The following is an 18,223-nucleotide window of genomic DNA, read 5'->3' on the forward strand; positions in this document are numbered from 1 at the left end:
ACTCCTCAAAGCCTTGAAGAACTGCTCAATATTGGTTCAGCTTCTATTTGCAATTTAGCTAGCAAGTAGTCTACAGCTGATTTTTAGTTGACTTCAATGGAGTTTTTCTGAAGCACGTACAATCCAGGTTAATTAGGGTACTATATGTCAACACCACTGCTGCTACAGACTTCATTATTTCAAAGAAACTGTTTTCAAACACTGCAGTAACTCTTAAGACTGTGTTCTCGGGTATGAATTAGCAACTGCATTAATACGAAGCTTTTAAAAGCAATACAAACCGTCAGTGCAAAACCTACAGGCTGAAAAAACTGTCAGATCTAAGCAAAAGAAAACCAACACCATTGAAAAAGCAAATCCTGAATACTACCTGCATTTCACCTTCAACAATTAATAAACTCAAAGAAGATTAAAACACAACAATGAAACAACAACAAAACTTAGCACTGATGCATCATTACCACTCAGTTTTCTTGGAAATCTCCACCCCAAAACACTGACCCAGTGTGAGACTACTTAATCAAAAGAGCTCAAGGCAAGCATGATATTAATAATCCATAAGGGCCCGTTTTCTTTTAAGCAACTGAATAAAGTACTGTTCCACTGTTAGAACGATACCTACCAGAGAGAACAACCTCAACAAGATCACCCTCATGTATCTCTTCTGCTGATGTAATCCGTTGCAAAATATTATCTGAGTTCAGGTCATGCCGGAAGAGGAGAATTTTGTCATACATGCCAAAGAAACCACACTCTGGGAACTGTAACAAAAAGTAAACTCAAATTAACACATGATTTTTGCTAATCCTATTCACAAACTGAACTTCTTTTTCTTTTAATAATAGCTACAGAACTTCTGTGTTTTAAGTGTCCTAAAGGCGGGGGGGGGGGGAAGCCTGATCTGCTTGACTTATTTTTGAGGAAATGGAGCATTTGGGGTTTTTCTTTGGGTTTTTAATCTCTGACATGAGTAATCAGTCTGGCCAACCTGAAAACCAACACAGATCTTTAACTCAGCTTATCACCTCCTACAGGCCTCACTTCACAGATATTCTGAGCAGCCAGGCAGTCTGCTCCAGACACCTCAGGAGCACCTGCCACATTTCCTTAGAGAAGCAAGCAAAAAAGGCTCCATGCTGGCATTCCACAACAGATTAGATTTGCGGGCATATTAACTAAATTCATCCCAGTGACAGAGAGTAATACTCCAAATTCATATAGAAAACAGATACGGATGGTTCTACCCTGGAGGTGTTCAGGGCCAGCCCGGATGAGGCTTTGAGCAACCTGGTCTAGTGGGAGATGTCCTTCCCTATAGCAGAAGGGTTGAAACTAGATGATCTTAAAAGCCTCTTCCAACCCCAACCATTCTATGACTCTTTGTAGTACATGTCATGCTATATTTTCATGACATTTCACTGAAAATAGTTTTCTTATTCTGTATTTGCTTCACTCTCTATCGGTGAATGTTATTAACTTATTAAAATAAACAGTTTAAAAATTAACAGACAGTTCACAGAGAAAAGGGGCAGGAGTAGACCCTGGAGAGCAATGAGTATCAATCAATCAGCTTCTTTGGCCCTTTTACTTAATGCAGAACTCAATCAAACTCAAGGTGTGAATAAACACACAGGAGTGCTTGACAGATGACAGGAAGTGTGGGAAAAAGCACAGAATAGCATACGACAAACTTTCAATGGATTAGGTAGCAAACAGACTACAGTTTGGTAGTATAGGCCTTGCATAGTCACTAGCAGGGTCTAAACTGCATGAAACTTGTGGTGTATCAATTGTCCTCAGCTGAAGTAGCCAAAGACTTGTTTCTACCAAATCAAACACATAATGAAGGTATCCGTCCTGGCCATTGTTTTCACACTCCCTTCCCACTCAGAGAGAAAATAATTTCCTCTTTCCGGCAGCAGTTTCATCCAAAATATTAAAGTGGCCCTCTCTGTTTTGGTGTGCACGTCCTGTACGTTTACAAACTTTCACAATAGGCTTCTGTGGGACGCAGAGGCCTTGAGGGGCTATTTTACATTCCTCACAAGAAGGTAAAAGGGTTGCTCATTGTCCAACTACTGCCTGGACTCCGATGGCCCCTTATGCCAAATCACAACAGGTTTTCCTCCAGTCCCCCATATTTGTAAATCTGGCCCTTCTGTAAAGCTACAAAGCCTTCCGTGTTCAATTACTAAGGAAGTACATTATACTTACAGGATTTGAATATATGCTCTGAGATCACTCCTTGATCTCATACATACTGTTCAGCCATGAATCACATTTAATGTTAGTATCAATAACACAAAGTTAACACATCCATGCTGCATTCAATTTTAATCCTCAAGACAACTTCTAATTGTAGCATATCAACTGCACCACCTTGCTGACTAACAACTCCAACAAAAGGGAGAGAAAGTTAGCACAGAGAGAAGCTATCAGCCTGCAGACAAATGTGATACTTCTTACTGACGCTGGTAGTTAACTTCAGCTGTCAGGACAGACAACTGATGATTTAGAGGTGGTCTGAACTATTGCCTCTTTGTTCTCAGTTCACAAACTCCCCTACTAACCACAAGTGTTATGGACATAATGTATGAACATAACATCACAAATCTGTGATATTTCACAGATTTAAGACCCCTTCTTTTGATAAAGATACACCTCTTTTTTTCATTCCTCAAGCCCATAAATCTATCATGCAGCTGCCAGAGCATCCCTACACACTGGATGCAGGGTATTCCACCCCAGTAACTAGAGATCACAATCACATACAAAAAATAATTTCTTGTATAATCTACAGATGGATAGTCAAATCATCTTTGTGACAGCAAGTGCAATCATTAAAAACACAATTTACTGTTACATTCCTTCAAAAGTAGCAACAACATGAACACCAAATTTTGTAAACAACAGTGTAGCACCTGTAACTAAGGCCTGGGTTTCATGTAAATTGCACACTTACACTCAGTTTATTTCTATGGAATAAAAGTACCGTAAGAGAAAAAGCAAAATCATCCACTACTAGAACAGTTGGCAACAACATCCTCAAACAGCTCCACATTAATTAAATTGACATTTTGAGCTGTTTGTTAGGAGTGCTTATGATACTGCGGTTACATGTTTTACTGCCCTCATCTCTCAAAAAAGAGTACACCTACACATAGATGAAATGACTTGTCTGTTTTCACAACCATAATATTTAACCCATAAAAGATAATACCTCTATTCACAAACACCATCCTGATGAACAGCAGAATTACAATCCTGGGCCAAACAAGACTAGCAGAATTCTGTGGTAACAGGTATTGCAAGTTGTCTGCATACAGCTGCTGCAGATGCATGTGACAGACTTCATTCAGAACACACTTCTATATGTTTTGTACAGCTGAATTGTTGGAATACCTATGTATCCATATTGCCAGCAAGTAGAAAGACCAGACTGAGTGAAACCAAGCACCAACAACCAGAGTGGGGTTGCTGCCTCAGCAGCTTATGTATTCACGTGCCAGCAACTGGGGAAACTGGGATCCAGCAGCCACTGCTGGGCAGTGCACCTGAGCCCAGCATGTTTATATGCACATGACGCCATTACCAGAGCTTCATCCTGAACTGCCAAAGGGAGAAGGATGAGGCTGTTAGTACTGCTTGTGCACCCACAAGTGCTCAGTGCGGGACCACAACTGTGTGTGCGGCACCCCTGTGCCTGTGCCCACTGGGAGCACACGGCCTCCTGTTGCCTGGGCCCGCAGCTGTCTGCAGACTGCCGGATTCAGTCCTCCCTAACCACACCTTTCATGTCTGATAAACAAGTCCTGCCCTTCCCTTGCATTCCCCTGTTAGACAAGAACAGACCCTACTGCACGGAATCCCTGAGCATTCCCTTCCACGTGCCTGAGCTCAGACCACACTTACCAGACCGCACACAGGCCTGGGTGCCCCGGGCTGGCTGCCCTCTGCACAACCGGCCCCGAGCAGCACAGGTGGCCCACCATAGCCCACACCTAACATGCTTGGCTTAGCTTTGGTGCTCCTGGCAGGCCTGCAGTGCCCTGCTCTGCTCTTCAGCAGCAGGAATACAACATTCCCTGCTGGCACTTCAGGCAGGATGCGTGTGGACTGCTGGCCAAGAACAACCTCATCAATTAACACGGGGATTTTTCTGTTGAGGTGTTTCTTCCCCCCTCAAGTAGTATCTCTTAGCAGAATGTTTACACAACCTTAAACTATAATCAAGTTGCACACTACCGAATTTTTCTCTTTTGTAGCACAGCACAGTACAGCTTTTATAGCTGTCCTTACTCTCAATTACATGAAGTTGTTAAGGAGGAACACTATCGAGCTCCTTTGATGCGTTAAGAGCTCATAATGTAAACTTGAAGACAAAACTCAAAGCCGAGTTTTTTAAAGCCTGTTTTATTTTACAGGATTATGTAGCTATTACTTTCTTGCCTAAAAGCCCAAACCATCTGCACAGTCACTCAGAAAACAAACTGCTAATCCCAATATCACTGTTTCCTAAAAGCAAAAGGGAGACTGTTCCCAGTGCTAGCAGTTCCAAAAGAGCATCTAACTACAGGAAATCACTTGCGGGAAGTCTACAAATGCGATGGACTGTGCCAAGTTCATCTGTGGTACACGAATATTAACATACATGAAGAATATACGTGGTCCTTTGCACTGGGGCAGTACTAGCACAGTTATCACTACTGCATTATTAGGGTTATGCTGGGAAAAACGATTGGCATCACTCGAATGCTTAAAGTAAGTATTACAACATGTCTAGTTTTAATTGATAGCGCATTACACCGTTCCTTTTCCCCAGACAAATGCAACATACAACTGGGTTTCTTTCTATCTTGGCAGTAACTGAAAAATCCTTCTAGTTCAAGTTCCAGGACTTACTTTACGAAGTTCTGGACCAGTTGCCAAAAATTCACACTGGGGAAAAGCGTAGGCGGATATTGTTTCAAGATCCAGTATCTCATGACCCATCATAACTCAAAACAAATGCTTCAAATCACTGGAAGTTAATCCCCAAGTCTAATGGTGCAAAATACCCTTACCTTGGAAAGTCTCTTCGTTCACTGAAATCACTCTCATCCATTCTCCTGCATGCTTATGCAGCTATCCACTCCCACTCTTTAAAATTGTGTGCCAAATCACATTATCACACAGAGAACTAGGCTTCAAGCATGGTGCATGAGATACTTCCCTCTCCGGATGCCTCAGTACAGACACACTTGGACTACTGCTTGGCTAGGTTTTCCAGCACAGAAACCTATTAACACACTGCAGATGCTCCACTGCCCCGCACGTATTTCATCTCTTTGCCCCCTAACCCCCCCTTGCCCCCTCCCCCATTTTATTGGAGGCCTGTTTGCCTCTTGTGCCCCAGCTCTCTAACTCTGCTGCCTTATTTAGCTCCTACAAGGAAAGCAGATGGCAAGTCAAGAAGGCAGACCTACAGGGAAAAACATTCAAATACAGCTCATGAGTACAAAGCATGGTTTGGATTCATTTCAGAGCCACTCAAAAATAAGCACTGTGAACCATTACAATATTAATTTGGAGGTGCAACAAAAAAAAAAAAAAAAGTGGTTGCAGTATTACTACCTTCTTAGTACACCAAATTACTAAAAATGGATCTCTATAACTCTCAGAGTAATGTCAATCAATTGTAATATGATCTTTGCAATGGGATTCTTTTACTTCTCAGTATTTTATTAGTAAAACATCTGTTAACAGTTTAGAAATCATTTTAAGCTTCAAGTCAACACCTCTGCCACAAATGGGTTAGATAGTTCCCCACTATTACGACAGTGTCCAAACCTTCAGAAGACATCTCATAGTCATTCCACATGTTTTGGTCTTCTCACAACATTTTTTACCCTCTTCAGCAGCCATTAAAGAAGAACTATCTATCTAAACCACTGCAGTTCAGTTCCATTAAAACTGAAGTTCTTTGGTATACAAATAATACAAGCATACAGTTAATTGTCACTTGGTTAGAAAAGACAACAGCATTATTTGTATGTTTTACACGTCAGGCTCTTTTTTCCCTGATTTTCAAAGCAAAATGTTTGGACACATCTTAGCTTTTATCTCCTTCCCCCAAGTGTAGTTCATCTTCAAAGAAAACTGGCTTGTTTTCCAAAGAATCCACAGACTTCAGTCATAACTCAATTATCAAAAATGAAATCTCACTTAGACTAATTAAAATGAGAGCCAGAACAATCAAGAAAGCACATGCATACTAACAATCACATGCAACTCAGTTTAAATTTTCAACCAAGGAATACCTGAACCAAGACACTTATAAATGCAGTTGAAGTATGAAGCCACACAAGCAGTAGAAAGACCCACAAACATGCAGAATATAACTCCTTTTGAATGCAACTATACTTGCTGTGACTGTGTTCTCCACACCTTACACAATTCAGAGCACTGAATAAATAAATGAGTACATGTTAAACACTGTAAGTAGCTATTAACAATTCAAAGCTTGAATTTAGACAAGGGAAAATGACATATTGTAGCACTAAATAAAGAGGAAATTAGCAGTAATAAGAAAGCGTTAATAAGAAGAAATTTAATGTAAACAATGTCACCTTAACACTGTACAGAGAAAAAAAGATGACCAAAAAAAAAAAAACAAACTTGAAAAGTGGTAAAGATTAAAGTACAAAGAAGCATAAAGAAAGATGGAAATCTAGGTAGCCATAAGAATACAAAAGCAAATTTGATGCTGTGAAACAGACAATTACTTAAGTAGTTGAAAGAGTGATCAAGGTGGGATGACCAAAAATGAGGACAACAAAAATGCTATTCCCAGCAATTCAAAGACACCAAATATAGAAGTAACAGGAATTGAGATAAAAGCAACAGATGCAAAATATGCATTTCAAACTTTTATATTAGCAAAGGAGAGAATCTTGAGGCCACTACAAAGATAAAAGTGAAAAAAACAACATACAGAAGAGATGGTTTGATGATAGCAGAATTGCAAACATTATTAGTGGAGATGATTTAAGAACAATCTGAAACAGAGAGACCATAGAAGAAAAAAACTACTTTTGGAGGTGAACTCAGAAAGATAAGATCCAACACAGACTGAAAAAACACAAGGCGGGATCAAATTCAGTATGAAAAAGATAAAAGACAAGAAACAAGAGTAGCAAGCATGAATGGAAAACTAGAAATATAAAGGCAGAGAAAGATAAGCAAAAGAGTGACAAAGTAAATTTGGGTTGGCTTTGGTTTTATTTTTAACTTTTGAGTTAGGAAGTATAGCCACAAGACGTTATGAAAATACAGAGGGAGGTTTATTAATCAGTAGGACAGAAGAAGTGCCCCCCTTTGACTGTAAGAGGGTGCAGTGAAGTGGAAAAAAAAAAAAAAACTAGGTTGGAAGATTAGAAACAGATTGTAGAGGTTGGCAGCGTATCAGCACTCAAGTCAAAGAGACGGCAACGGTTAGAAAGAGCAATGACAATTTTGTGCAAACACCCTAAGATAGGTGAACAAGTGGCTGACTTCAGAGCAAAACGTAGCAAGGCCATTGGAAGAAAGGTATGTAAAAGAGGATGCTGCATATGACTGAAAATGAAAAGTGTGAAATATAGGTTAATCGACAAAAAGGGTAGATAAGGGAAGTTTCAAAGTCACATAAGTAAAGACATGCTTAAGAAAAACTTGCCTTGCAAATACTCAAGCTATTAAAGTAATAACAGAACAATAAAATGTTTTTCATTTACAGCTTTTACTTTAACTAGGAGAAATAAGTAAACTGAAATAAAGCACTTATAACACCATATGCTGCCTTACATAATTCTCAGCTTGCAGACAGCGGTGCATCACCACATGTAAGCTTCTAGTTTTAGACTAGCAAGCAGCACGCTCTGCTTCTTCATATCCGGAACAAACAGTGTTTAAACGCAAGATTGAGAGCTTGTCTCTGTAACACTTTATCACAGTGCAAGGACACATTCTGCCCATCTACACCTTCTCCTACAGACAGCTCTCTGCTTTTAAACACACTTTCTATTCCCATCTGTTCTTGCTTTGGTTCTTCTTCAGACTCTCCCTGACAACTGTATGTCTGGTACTTCAATATACAGCAATCTACATAAGGAATGAACAGAAAAGATGGATTAAGACTACGATCAATAATCTTCTGAAGCATCCCTATTGTGTCTCAAGCCAGGCTTTGCTGAGGACTTCTTTTAAGCATTCCAATATGCAAAATCATTAACTTAGCAATCCTCAAATTCAACTTGAAAAAGCAGTTTTGCTCCTCTCCTGATGTTGGCCATATTTAACAGAGCTGTGAGACACATCAAATCTTTGCATTGCTCATCACTCTCTCCTGCAAATACATGCCTGCTGCTTCTTTAGTTTCAGTTCTGCTGATGCTACTTTTAAGCACCCTTCTGCAAACACTGAACAAGCTGCACAGAACAGCAGCATCTGAAACAGGAAGCACAACTGATCATCACCAACACAGAAAGACTGGTAAGACAAAAAACACTGTGAAAATGCATTTGGTAAACACAGTGCTTAGTTCCTAACCAAACTGCTCCCTCAAATAAGTTTTGTTCAAGATAGGCAGAGAAATACGAGTCTGAGAGTAAGGAAACTTCTGTTTAATCCTAGTAGAGTAAAATACCATTCAAATAAGAAGACAAGCTATGAACAATCCCAAATATAAAAGATCTCTGTCCTTTTTCATTAAAAAAACTGCAGCAGTAAATTGCAGGCTAACTGCAGAATTATCACAAGAACAAACTACAATATCCTAAAAGTGATAACCAGGAATTGGTCAAGAAAAGACAGTATGAGCAAGCTGCAGAATGCCAGAGCAAAGGGAAGCTTTAACACCACTGAATTTCAAAGGCATGCCCAATAGCTTCATGTCTGCAACTGGAAAAAAACAGACAGCCATATGCACAGCAGAAGAACACTGTTTACAGCTTTTTACACAAATCAGGGATTTATATATTAGCACTAACACGTTCAATATGCTTGCAACAGCCACCAGATCTATGAATAAAATGCAGGCAGGACATATTACTGTCAGACAGAGGGTGGAGGGAGGATATTGCCACTTGTGCACTGGGTGCAGAACAACTCACGAAAGATGAATCTACCGTACATTTCCTGATGAGTTTGCTGTTTGCAAGCAGGCACTCATTGAGTACTGGTAGCATCAGCTGCAGAGCATGCACTGAAACAAAGCCAGATGGGAAAAGGCAAACTCTGATCCCAAAATCTTTACCAGTTTTGCAGTAGATTAGGCTCAGCATGTAATAAGCTCCTTAAGCCATACCAAGAAATTGAGCTAGAGAACAGAAAGGAAAAGTAAGCGTGAATATATTTGTTTTCATCTTTCTTCAAGAGAGAAGACAGGATATATGCACACACAAGAAGGAGTTACACAGAAAGAAAAAGGCCCTAAAATGGCTGCAAAAATCGCACCTAACGCATATAGCACAGGGGGAAAAAAAATACAGAAGAAAAAAAAAAATTGACCCACATAACTTGTCTGTTTAGAAAGGCACTAACGTGATGAAGCACATTGTGGTAAGCCATAAAATTATTATGAAATCAACTTGCCTGCCAACTAATTTGTAAACATTTGGAAGATGCAATGGGTTGTGAGATGGGGAAAAAGATATGCAAGTATATGCAAACAAGAGTTCATATAATATTTGCATTCAGTTTCTCTCAAATACAAATGGAAAAACAACTACCTAGTAAGACTAATCAACAAAAGACGCCAACCATTACAGTGAAGGACAGGGAGAAAGCAATTCCCTACAAAATAACATATCCTCAACTTCCTTTAGGGATAAAAGCAATTATTTCATAATTAATTGAATGAAACAGTGTTAACTGCTTCTCAGGTTGGTTAGTAGTATCTAACCTGCCTAACGTAAATAAGGATAAAACTTGGATACAAAATGAGATCAACGTTATTTCATTCTCAGAGAGACAGAATTTTGCAACAGTCTGGCCAATATTTCAAAAGTATGGTAAGATTTCTTCCTTTTTTTTTTTTTGGTCAACCATCTCTTAGTAGGCATTATGTTAACAGGCTTCTCATAGAAGAGTAGAGCATGTATTTGGTATAAGGAAGAATGATGCCGGGGCAGTGTGAGCTGTTGAGTGGGTTTTTTTGTTTGTTGTTGGGTTTTTTTGGGGTTGCTTGTTTTTTTTTAATTACTAACTAGAAACAACAACAAAAGCTAGCATCATGCAAGTCTGCAGGCTCACAGTGTATTTCTGTAGCCACAATTGGTCCTCTGATTACAGCTGGCTGTACTGTACCAAGAATGCCTCATAACAGCAGGAGGAAGGACAAACTTTAGTAAAAACTTGATGACAAAGTTAGTGGAACTCTGATGACAGTCACTAAAAGCAAAAAACACATTCACCATACTGTGAAAACTAATCCTTGAAAGCAGCTTACTACTACATTTCTTTTATTGGATTTCACAAGCAAGAATGCAACAGAAAGGTTTATTCCGTTTAAATTGAAAGCTTCTATCCTGAGAGTCAGCTAAATCTCTTTGTGTGCAACTGCAAACATCTACCAGGGATCTTTGTATCAGACTCGCTGTGCATTTCACACTGATATTCCTAGCAGCTTGTTAGAAAACAACCACTGCCATCAGCAGAATGTGGTGCTGTTATACCATACCTTCTGGTAAACTATAGAGCACACGAGGTCTTTAACAGCAGAGAGGGACAGGTCCTGAGCTTCAATGGTGACAGTCTCCCGCGTGAGACCAATCTGCAGAAGGAATGAGACCCCATGCATAGAGCCCCGGGAGTTGGTGAGGCTCTGCGTGCTGAAACTGCCATTGGAGAGACGGCTGGAGAGTCCCGACAGGGGACTCGAAGACAAACTTGGGGTTTGTGGTGCAGCAGCATGACACGTGGGCGGGGAAAACTTCTGTAAGGATGGGGGAGAAGAGTCGTTTGCTGACATCTGACTTGATTTAAACTGTCGAGATCTCCCTAGTAGGCAAATTCTAAGAAAAATGTGGTCAGTTCTTGGTTTGAAATTAAACAAGGACAATCTAACTTTCCCTTTCTTCGTTCAGCAAAATGCCCCTGACCAGTAGAACTTGTTCATCTTCCCTTTCATTATGTGCAAGCCAGAAGCTGGAAGTTGCTTCAATTTAAAGGTTCTCTTTCCACAGATCAGCCACAATCAGCTGATCAGAAGCAGACTGCTTTCCCTTAGCACCGGGTCCAGACAACGGGGGCTTACATAAAGGCCTCAGAGAAATACACCAGCTCTGTTGTTTTATACTTGTCCTTCATTTTTGTGGTAAAAAAAAAAAAAAAAAAAAAAAAAAAGAAAAAAAAAAAGCTGGAAACACAGATGGAAATAAACGTTGGTCATTCATTAACAGCGTCCTCTCTCATCTAACCCAACAGCCTGTATGCTAAATGCAAATCCATCTTCATGCAGATAGTCTTTCAGAATGCAAAAAAAAAAAATAAAGAGAGAGAGAGAAGGGTGTCCTTAGGCAACAACAGAAGTCCACGTGTCTGATAAATCTCCTTCTTCAGAAGATGCCTGAATTCACAGGATGTGGTCAACTCGGAGATCAGCAAAGGTATCCAACTTCATCTTTATAAAATATTTTAGCTCATGAAATGCAGGAGCAGAATTTCTGAAGACACAAACACATTAAATGTAATCTCTAAATTCACCCAGATAACCTCCAGCATTTTGAAACGTTGTACTCTGCCTGTAGGGAAAAAGATACAGTTATTTCACATGAAATGCAGGAAGTTGTTTTGCCATTAACTGAACTCTGCTTTTGAGCAGAAGAATCACCAGTTCCATTTGCTCAAATACAGCATAAATTAGTAACATTTTCTACTTAAAACTTGAAATCAAGTCTCTTTATACTGTGTGATACACAAAACAAACCAGACTTCATGCTGCCCAATACATTACCACATCTTTTAATTAACAGCAATTTAGAACCATAGAATGGTTTGGGTTGGAAGGGACCTTTAAAATCACTTAGTTCCAGCCCCCCTGCTATAGGCAGGGACACCTCCCTCTAGGTTGTTCAGTGCCCCATGCAGCCTGGTCTTGAACGCTTCCAGGGACAGGGCATCCACAACCTCTCTGGGCAACCTGTTCCAGTGTCTCATCACTCTCACAGTAAAGAATTTATTTCTAATATCTAGTCTAACTCTACCCTCTTTCAGCTTAAAGCCATTTTCCCTTGTCCTATCACTACACGCCCTTATAAAAAGTCCCTCTTCAGCTTTCCTGTAGGCTCCTTCAGGTACTGAAATTTAGCAGAGCAGGAAAGAACTCAATAAAAAAAGAAGGGGGGAGGAGTAAACCACAGCTCTGCTCTGTAGGCATATGCAGAGCTGCTGGTAGGTAGGGAAGCAAATTTGTTAAATGCACAGAAACATCCAAAAAACATAATGCCAAGGTTCAGAAAACCTGTATGTAGAACGTACTCAGGATACATTTTAATACTTCTATTCAAAACAACTAGAAAACAGGAGCAGGAGCACAAACTCTAACTACAGGAGAATTTGCATAGCATGCAATAGAACATTAGTTCATTTGAAAAATAACAGTTAATGCTTACATGTCTGACTACAATGGAATTCTGCCACAACCTTTAAAACCAATCACTTCATGACTGAATCCTGGATTTCTGTGATTTTTCATGACCAGACACCAACTACTTGTTACAAGATGCTGTACCATCTGATTCAGCACTTCAAGCACTGGCAAGTCAAATGTTAAAACATGTGCATGCAACCATATCTGGACCCAAGCAGACCTCAATTGAGTCACATTTGCACATTTGGCAGTGCATTGATTTTTAGCTATAGGATCAACTGCTTAAACACCATCATATTTACTCTTCAGTACGAGGTCATGTCAGACATTTCTAACTACTTTCTGTTCTCACTTATTTTTGCGGAGTTGAGTCAAAACAAGTTAATTAACCAGGACTTGATTCTAGCCAAATGTGGCCGAGATGCTTGAAAATAAACAGCCTCAGATTGCCCATGCAATGTCTTCAAGGGAAAAAATTATCTGTATATGGTCCAAATACACAGATATTATGTAGCACTCAGTTTTTAAAGAAGCATAGAACCATATGGGACTCAAAAATTAGTAAGCTTTCACTCCCTGAAGAAGAAAAAATGATTAACAAAAATAAATAAATCAGAGACATTTTTATAAGAATTAAATGAAATTTTTGAATAGGAGTGCCAGTTTATCACATGCAGTATAAACTTTCACAGAAAGAAAATCAACTTTTTACACAGGACGATAGTGATAGGATGAGAAGGAATGGTTTTAAACTAGACGAGGGGAGATTTAATAATTAGATGTCAGAAGGAAAATATTTACTCAGAGATTGGTGAGGCACTGGCACTGCTGCTCAGAGAAGCTGTGGGTACCCCAGGTGAACTCCAGGTGTACCTGGAGGCGTTCAAGGCTGGGTTGGATGGGGCTTTGGGCAACTGAGCTGGTGGGGGACAGCCCTGCCCATGGCTCAGGGGTGGGGCTGGGTGGGCCGTGAGGCTCCTTCCTCCTCAAAACTATTCTGTGGTTCTATTCTCACTAGAGCTATGGCTGATAACTGATAAAGGACTTCATTCAACAGATGATATACTGCTCCTATTCACCAACATAACAGCTCAACAACTCACTGCCACTGCGTTCTAATAGGTGCATAAAGAAGCAGGGCTACATGAACTGGAAGGAAACGGCAATCAAAATTCCTAATGGGGCTACAGAAGAGAGAATAAACTGTTACCTTTTGGATTTCCAGCACAGGCATCTACAAAGTAAGACCTACAAACACCCAGGAGCTGCTGGACTGTTGGCAAAGACACCTGGAAGGGCCACTTGTGCCCTAAGGAGCATGCTAACTAGGGTACCCATGAAGGACATAAACAGGAAGAGAATAAGGGCAGCAGCTGTAACACCGAGGTGCTTTTCTCAACAAAGCAGCTTCACAAGCCTTCAGTTTTGCTTGAAGATGACTTACTTTTGCGTTCACAGACACCAAAGACAAAAAACACCAAGCCTCAGGGGTAGAACCGAAAACGAGCAATACCTAACCAACACCATAGGAAACGGGAAAGCCGTATGACGTGAGAGGGGCTGCTCTGGGAAATCAGTGCAAACACGCAGCCTAAGCTCAGCTATACCTGCCTCGTTGGAACGCTACCTATATTTACCACAAGCGCGATGCCTGTGCACGCACACAGCCCTTCCACACGGCGCACACTCGCACTAAGCCTGTCACGGAGCTCATTCCGCTACCGCACAGGACGGGATGGATCCTTCTAAGGAAGGAAACCCACGGGCGCTGCCCGCTCGGTAGAAGCGAAGCGCGGAGCCGCTCCGGGACGCGAACCCAGAGACATTCCGCAGCACACCGACAGGGTGCCGCGCGATCCGCCACTCGGCGATGATGCGGCCTCGGCCCCGCACGCAGCGCCGTCCCGGCTGGGGCCGCCCGCAGCCCCCGGGCAGGGCCGTGCCGGCGGCGGCGCCGCTCCCGCGGCGACAGGAACTTTCCGAGTCCGCCTCCGCCCTTCCCCGGCACGGCGGCCCCGCTCCCAGCTCCTTGCCCGCCCTCTGCTCCCGGCGCCTCGCGCCCCCCGCCCTCACCTGCCGCGCCGCCGCACGCCGCCCGCCCGAGGGCCGCAGCCACCCCGCGCGCATCTCCCCCGCCGCGCAGCCCCGCGGCTCCCCGCACGCACCAGAGCCGCCCGGGCCGGGCTGCGGCGCGGGGGCTGCCGGGAGCTGTAGTCCCGCGACCCCACCGCGGTCCGGGGCGCCGCGAGGCGGCGAACTACAGCCCCCGGCGCGCCCCCCGACGGCGGGGGCGCAGCCGGCGAGACGGCGCGTGCGCGCTGCTGCCCGACGGAGTTTCCGTTACTTTCCTCGCCCGTGGCGGTGGCAGCCCGGAGTCGCTAACGGGACTGCTCGCCGCTCACAGCCGCCGCCCGCACCTCGCCTCGCCTCACCTCCGCAGCCTCCTCGGCTCCCGCCGTGCCGGAGTACGGCCCCGCGCCGTCCGGCCTCCGTGGCGTTCTCACAGCTCCTCCCGCCGCAGCTCGAGCTGCGCCCCGCGCCTGCCTCCCTCCCGCGGTCCGCCTCCCCCGCCCTCCCCCGGCCCTCTATCCGCGCCGCTTTCGGTTCACCTTTCCGGGCGGCGGGTGGCGCGGCGCAGCGCCGCCGCGATGTCTCCGCGGCCTCGGACGCGGCCCTTCGGCTCCGCACAGGAAATGCTTGACCGAGTGTGTCACCGGATCGCGCCGGCCTCGCCGCCGCCGCGCTGACCTGGCGGCTCCGAGCGGGTGAGGCCGCTCACCGCTCTCCGTGCTCCCTGTAGAGAGCTGGTGCTTCCCCTCAGCGAGTGGCCGGGCCCGCCGCCGTGCCTCAGCCGCCCAAATCCTTCACCCAAATCCTGTATTCCTGCTCAGTGTCAGTAGTCTGCATCGCCAGTGCGTGTATCCGGAGCAAACGCTGTGTGAAACTGGTTACAAATCAAAGCTGCGCTCCAGCCCCAAAACTCCCTCCTAGAGACAACCCATCATCTCCCTTCTGGCTTTGGTTGCATTTCTGTGTACAGCTCTTAATGCAATATCCACTATCATCATCATTTGCCGAAGTTTAAATGATGCATGCGTGGCAGGGAAGCTGCTAACAGAACTTGTCAGAACTCTAGCTCTCTGCTCGGCGTGCATAAGATGAAGAAGCTGATTAGTGCTATGTCACTTGTGCTGTTTGTAACGAACGTTTTTCATTTCCTTCATCTTATGCTCCTGGGGCATGACCCAAGACCCGCTGAAGCTCAGCAGAGGCTTTCTACTTACTTCACTCAGTGCAGCTGATATGGCATGTAACGAAGGCTGTGTTCCCACTGGAGAGAGTTCACTTGATAAAAAATTAGCCTGAAGCCGCTCACTGAAATCTGGAACTACTTTTAACCCCAACTGTAGCAGCTAAGCGCCCATTCTGCTTTTAAGTGGTTTCAAATGCTAAAAAACACCCTGGGACTTTTTAATGGAGGCTATTCCATGAATAGAGGATGTTCTCGCCAAAGTTCTGCACCAGATAACTGAGCAATCCTCATTTCCCTTTTCTTCCTGAAGTGGGACTCCCACACACCAGCGCTACAAACAGAGCTCACCCCACCACCGTGAGTTCCTGTGTGTAGCACAGCAAGGAGTCACACTGCACAGTGCTTAAAGCTTCTCGCAATCTGAGTAACAGCCCCACAACGGCCATTTATGGACACTACCAGATGGACATTAGGAATTACCAGTCACTGCGCAGAGATTATACTTCTTTGTGGAGAAGCTCAGCTTTGCATCATCCGACCAGGCTGGAGCCATTCAATTTGCTGCCCTAAGCCATAATATCTGCTTTTTCAGAAATGAGAACAGAAGATGGATTAGTTGAAATCGATTTATTATAGAACACGGGAAAGCACCCATCAAAACAAAGCAAACAGTTATAAGTATTCATGCAGCGGTACTTTCTGCTAAATGAATACTCCTAAGCATCCAAAAATGGTCTGTTTGCAAAGATCTCAGAGCAAAACACGTCTGAAAGCAGCTCTGCATGTCAGCAGCTATGTATAGAGAAGCACATACAGCTGTGCATATGCCCAATGGAGTCTGTGTGCTCACGCAGCGCAGCATTACAGCAGCACCAGCCCTGGCTGTGCCAACTGACACAACTGTTATGTTTTGAAATGTTTGTGACTCTCGTAATTAGTGATTTCCTGTGGAATTCATTGAAGTCCTTCATCTCTTTCAGAGCCCACATCAGTCTCAGAGCTTGTTCTCACTGCAGAGATCTTTCTCTACCAAACCCAGCTGCACTTTGCTAATTGCTATCTCCTCTAGGTGCCAGATGACAGGAAATACGGGTAACCTACGCTGTATTTATTTACTTTTTCTAACCCCATCTTTTCATTCTAGACGGGTCACTGTCTGTAGTGTAGAAAAGCTGCATTTGGAACAACTGCTTTTTAACTCTGAAAACACATCCTTTATATCCCGGTTTGAGATTACTTCTATAGCACTGTGTCAGCACATGGAAACTGAATATATTCATTTCTATGCACCAATCTGATGTGTGGAACGTTTGCGTATCATCTGTCTTGGTTACAAAGAAGGCAATGTCCTAGGATAGCTGACTGGACCACTTGTCTGAGAAATTCCATTAGTCTATAGTGCCATGATTATTTTTCACTATTTTTGACACTGAGTTTGCATAGCAAATGTGCCTGTGCGAGATCCACAAGAGCTACCAGAAATGCCTGCAGAAAGAGCTGTTCTTCCTCCCCCCCTCCACCACCACCCCATACCCTGTATGTTTAATTGCTGTTGCAGTTCACGGTCTCTTTCCCCCCTAATCCTCTGTTATAGGAGAACTGAAAAAGAACTAGGGGCTCACATTTGGTTTGGATAAAATCCTGAAATGTGGATGTGTCTCTGAATTACCTCATCGTCTCAGTTTGAGCCCTCAGCTGAACTTTGTCCTAAAATCCACCAGAGAAACAGTGAAAAGTTCAGTACAGGCTTCAAAAACACAGTATCATGCCTTCGATCATCACAACAGCTGAGGCTCTTAGGATGTCCCCAGGCCTTTGGGCTCCTTGTGACACCAGCCACGCCACCCTTTGCTGCAGCTTGTGCTGCTCCCTCACTGGTTAAGCTGCCTAGAAATCTCAGCCCACACAACCCACTTCGAGCACTAAATATTAGCTGGACTGAAAGCACAACGGGGGACATTGAATCTCCTCTCCTTGCCTATTAGCTGCAAGAGCCGAGCATCAGAAAGCGCAGGCTCCTTTCATACTGCTGCTGCCAGCTGTGCTCCCGGATCTCAGCAGATGGCACTGTCACATCAGCCTGGGCACAGGAAAGAAGCAGAGCACAGATTGTGTTTTCACAGGTAATGCTTGTTTTTCTTCCTATATATACATATATATTCTCTAATTGGTACCTAGCTACATCTATTTGAATTTCAAGTTAATAAACCAAATGAATAAGATAAAAGAGCAGCTAACCACTGACACCTTACCAATTTGGTAGTATGGAGTAGGACTAAACAACGCATTTCTCCTTTACAAAACACTGGAAAACAAAATGTTCATTACATTTGTTTGTTTGTTTGTTTTAACTTTTTTTA

The 18,223-nt window shown here is 43.2% G+C and overlaps 1 protein-coding gene across 1 annotated transcript in view; it reads right to left on the reverse strand.

The window, feature by feature from the left end:
- PRKD3 (protein kinase D3) overlaps positions 1-10,990 on the reverse strand; it is a gene marked incomplete at both ends in the record, with an annotated part of 37,745 nt that extends 26,755 nt beyond the window's left edge. Inside the window, 2 exons of the mRNA XM_079532798.1 lie at positions 623-761; positions 10,700-10,990. Of these exons, the coding sequence (XP_079388924.1) occupies positions 623-761; positions 10,700-10,990 (430 nt within the window). The remainder of the gene's footprint in view (positions 1-622; positions 762-10,699) is intronic.
- Positions 10,991-18,223: the final 7,233 nt, after the last annotated feature.

Source organism: Tetrao urogallus, assembly GCF_951394365.1.
Source record: "Tetrao urogallus genome assembly, chromosome: 2".
In the NCBI taxonomy this organism is placed as follows: domain Eukaryota; kingdom Metazoa; phylum Chordata; class Aves; order Galliformes; family Phasianidae; genus Tetrao; species Tetrao urogallus.